The sequence below is a fragment of the Montipora capricornis genome, chromosome 10 (genome assembly GCF_036669925.1).
Source record: "Montipora capricornis isolate CH-2021 chromosome 10, ASM3666992v2, whole genome shotgun sequence".
Classification (NCBI taxonomy): Eukaryota; Metazoa; Cnidaria; class Anthozoa; order Scleractinia; family Acroporidae; genus Montipora; species Montipora capricornis.
The window spans coordinates 25,717,269-25,721,599 of record NC_090892.1 but is presented as its reverse complement, the minus strand read 5'-3'; the positions used below and the strand labels follow the sequence as shown (position 1 = coordinate 25,721,599).

The 4,331-nt window shown below is 37.3% G+C and overlaps 1 protein-coding gene across 1 annotated transcript; it reads left to right on the top strand.

The window, feature by feature from the left end:
• The first annotated feature begins 268 nt into the window (after window positions 1-268).
• LOC138019634 (uncharacterized) lies at window positions 269-760 on the top strand. Its single transcript, XM_068866486.1, has one exon. The coding sequence runs from the start codon at window positions 269-271 to the stop codon at window positions 758-760; it is 492 nt and encodes a 163-aa protein (XP_068722587.1).
• Window positions 761-4,331: the final 3,571 nt, after the last annotated feature.

Below are 4,331 nucleotides of genomic sequence, written 5' to 3'. Positions count from 1 at the left end.
TTGCAGAGTCCACGCAAACACAAGTGCTCACAAAACTGGACAGGTCTGTAAGAGTTTGTAGTGCATTAATTTGTCTATCTAGATGAAGGGGGGTTGCCTCTTGAATGATTCGAGATAAAACCGATGCAAGAAATTTATTGGAAAAACATTGTATGATTATCATCGGCATTCCCAATCTATAAAAAATACTCTGTAAAGTCCCTGTGATCTTTATACATTAGAATTAACTTAATGAACTAAATTTGTTATTATAGGTTCTGCTAAGTCGATGGAACCTTCTATGGGGGTGGAGCTTACAAAGAGATTGGCAGGGGAAGTGGAAATAGACAGCAAAGGAGGAAACAAACCCATTGAATACAATCTTAACAATATTATCATGGATGGAGACACAACAACCATTTTCCACATCCATGAGAATGTGAGCAAGGAAATTGGTGTGTGGTCTGATGTTGGACATGCTAAGAAGGCACTTTATGGTCATCTTTTAAGACTGTCCTCTATACACAAGTCAATGAGCAAAACTGTAATAGACTATCTTGTCAAGTGCTTTGGTTACGTCCTTACACAGAACAAAGGAAACTCAGAGGGCATCTGCAAGGGATGCAAGGTAATTCCCAACCATGCCTTTGGGGATCACAGTTCATGTGGCACATGGTGCCAGTACCATAAGAATCCCCAAGCTTACCAGCACCAGTCACTAGCACATGGCAAGGACCTTGAGGGAGATGACCTAAAGGCAGATCTGATACAGGTAAAGTGAATACTGGACTGAGCTGCTAAAACAAGCATCTAATAGTGATGCAAAGGGTGTATATTGTAGTGGGAGGTTTCATCACTCTATGGAAATGTTTCAGCATAAATCATTGTGACTTGAGGTATATTTTCGCTCTGTGTTCTAAGTCCATTCATATTAAGGTGTTCACAAAACAAGTCTGTCATTCTACTTTGTTCCTTTTCCTTTCTCTCCAGGTTTTTGATCTCTTCTCAAGTTATTCCGATAAGTTAGCACCATTAGGGTCCACCCAAAACAATGAATCATTTAACTACTCAGTGTCTGTTCATGCATCAAAACGTCTTCATTTTTCTGGTTCTGCCAGCTTAGAAGGTAGAGTTGCATTTGTAGTGGCAACCAAAAATGGTGGGAAATCAATAGTATGTAAGGTATGCAATGCAATTTCATCTCAGTAAGTAAAGAAACTAGGGAAAGGTATGAATATATTCTACATTAGCAATACTGTGACAACTTACCTTCCTCGAGTGTAAATTGAGCAAGACAGGAAACTAAGAAAGGAGAATGCATTCATGTACCTTAAAGTTGTAAAAAGGTGAAGTGAAAATATAAATCTCTCTTCAACATTATTAACAGTTTAGACTTCCCCATATATTCTAAAGGAATCTAAGTACACAATCCTATTATTTTACTGAGTAGTAACAGTAACTCAATATGTTAGACCAAGTGCAATTTTACAATCCAGGGCCTGGTTGTTCAAAAGCCACTTAACGCTAATCCAAAATTAACCAAGGAGTTTACTTAGCAAAATTTTACATAAGAGGCAGTCAATCTTGAAAAACAAAAATAAGCAAAAGACACTTACAGCCAAAAGTTGAAAAAATGAAACCAATGTTTACCCTAATCTTGGATTAAGTTAATCAGCTTTCGAACAACTGGACCCAGATTGGCATGTACTTAAAGTAGATTAACATTTTTTACTTTCTTTAGATCAATATGTCTAACAATCTGTCCCCTGGAAAGATCACAAAGAAGTTTAACACAAACCAAGACAGGGAATATAGGAAGAGAAAAGGGAGAGAGACCAGTAGAGCTTACAAACTAAATAGAATAGTTAGGAAGAAGGCTAGAAATGTAGCAACTGACCAAGCAGCAGTACTTGAAGGGACAACATACCAAAGTGGTGTACAATTCAGTGCTGATCAAGCAGATCTGACATCAATTCCAACTCCGTTTTACCCTCCAAAACCTTCCCCGCTGACCTCAACAGAAATCAATGCTCATCACACAACATATCTAATTAAATATTAATATGCATCACTTTCTTACAGGTCTGAACAATGCAGAAATTTGTCAGTTGTCCGCTGTACAGTTTTCAGGTCAAGCAACCTTTGACAAATATGCAGTGCCAAACCATGGAATATCTCATCAAGCTTCACTGGCCAACAAATTAACCGTTGTAGCTGGGCAACTTTTGTATAAATTGAAGCCTGTAAAATCACTGACCCTACCAGAGTGCCTTAGGGAATTTGTAAATTTCCTCTAATCACTTAAGTGTAAAGTTGTCTTAGCAGCCCACAATGGAAAGTTGTTCGACTCAACAATTTTGGTTAAAGCATTATTTGTTTCTAATTAGTTGACTGAAATCAAAACTGTGGTAATAGCACTCATTGACACATTACCTGTCTTTAAGCAATTATTACCGGGTAGAAAGTCATATAAGCAAGTCATATAAGCAAGAAGAATTGGTGAGCGATTGTTTGACCAAGTCTTATGATGCCCATAATGGGCTTGAGGATATGAAATCCCTTAAGGATCTCCTCCTTCACCTCAAACCTCAAAATTCCATTCTTTTATCAAATAGCTTTGATGTAGAGTTTGTGTGTAAGTTCTTACAACATCATGCAAGGAAGACAGCTAATTTTCCCTCTTTGAGAGCTCTGGTTACCGATAAGGTGCTTTCAAAATCAGTGGCACAGAGAATTGCTTGTTCAGGTTTAAATCTGCAGCAGCTACAACTCATCCATGCCAGAGGTGGATATGATGGTCTTAGGACTGTACTTAATACAAAACAAGGACTCAACAAACAGTGTCAAGTGATTACTTCCAAGAAGGTTTTAAGAATGTTGTCAGACTACCTAGTGAAAAAATGAAAGGCCACGTACACACATTTGAATACGTTTGTATACATGAAGTAATATTTTATAGCAAATTTTGATATTGATACACTGCAGCGTAGAAGAATAGACTCTGACCATAGAATAAAAATATTATTCCATGTACATGTAAACTGTGATCCATTTTGTGGTCCATGGCAACTGGACTTACTGCGTGCACACCGCAAAAGGAAGAACAAGTCTAAAATTTAAATAATACAGTACCAGTACCAGTGAGTTGACACTCTAATTTAGAATTCATTGAAGTATTTCATAATTATGCTCTTAGATGAAGTGTAGTTCGGTGTGTTCAATTTCTTTTTTAAACAAGTGAAACAATCAGAGTAAATAAGACGACGTGATAATTTGCCAGCTAGAAAAACGGGAGAGCAAAAACTTGGAGTGGACATGAACATAAGCTGAGCTAACTCACATCTACATCTAAATAATTAATTTGCAAAATTCTATAAGGATATCTAGCAAATTCCAGTGCAAAGTGCAAAGATAAAATGAGTATATAAATATGTGCAGCTGAGGTAATAAATAATTGTGATAATGATGAAATAAATAATAATTGGTACAACTAAGAGTTAAGCAGAGATATAATTATTTACAGTGACTTTAAAGTTACTTATTGAGGTCATATTTATGCTATTTGAGGGTAAACTGTCACAACATTGTGACAATTTGGCACATAAGAAATCCCTGTTGGTTTTGCTCTTTCATTTGTTACTTTTTCAACAAGAAGTGGTTTCATCAAACGTAAACTCTTCGATTCTTATCGATGCTTCTCCTGATGATACTCCACGGGTTGAAGGGGTGGACGCCAAAGGCAACAAACCGTGATCAACAGTCTCAAAAATGCGAATTTTCGTGTATTTCAAAACACGCTGAAGGACAATTATTAGACGGGAAGAAACGCCAGGGCACGTCAAGAAAAAAAATTAACTCACGCCCTTCTCACGTGTTGGCTGGATTCCACTTCGCCAGAAGACCCATGAGTGCAACGTGAAGCAGTAGTACTTCGAGAATTACTAAGAGTACACGCCTTTAGACAACTTAACATTTTCTAACCATTTCAGTACTCGATCAATAACTTTTATTATTATACATTGGTGTCACCAGCTCGATTTTGATTGGCTATAAGCACGCAGCTAATTTGTGCTTGCTCTGCTTCTCTTACGTCATACCTACAAACAATAGATTTTATATATGTAGAATTGACGTCATACCTACAGACAATAGTTTTATGCATGCAGAAGTGACGTCACCTAACACACTAACCAGCAGTTTGATCAGTTTTGTCATGGCGGAGCTCAGCTCAGGAATATGCATAATAAAACAATTATTGAATTCGGTTTTCGCATGTTAGCGATAATTATCAAGGTCTCAGTTTGTGTTATCCGCCTCAGCCTTCGGCTTCGGCAGATAACACAAACTTTGGC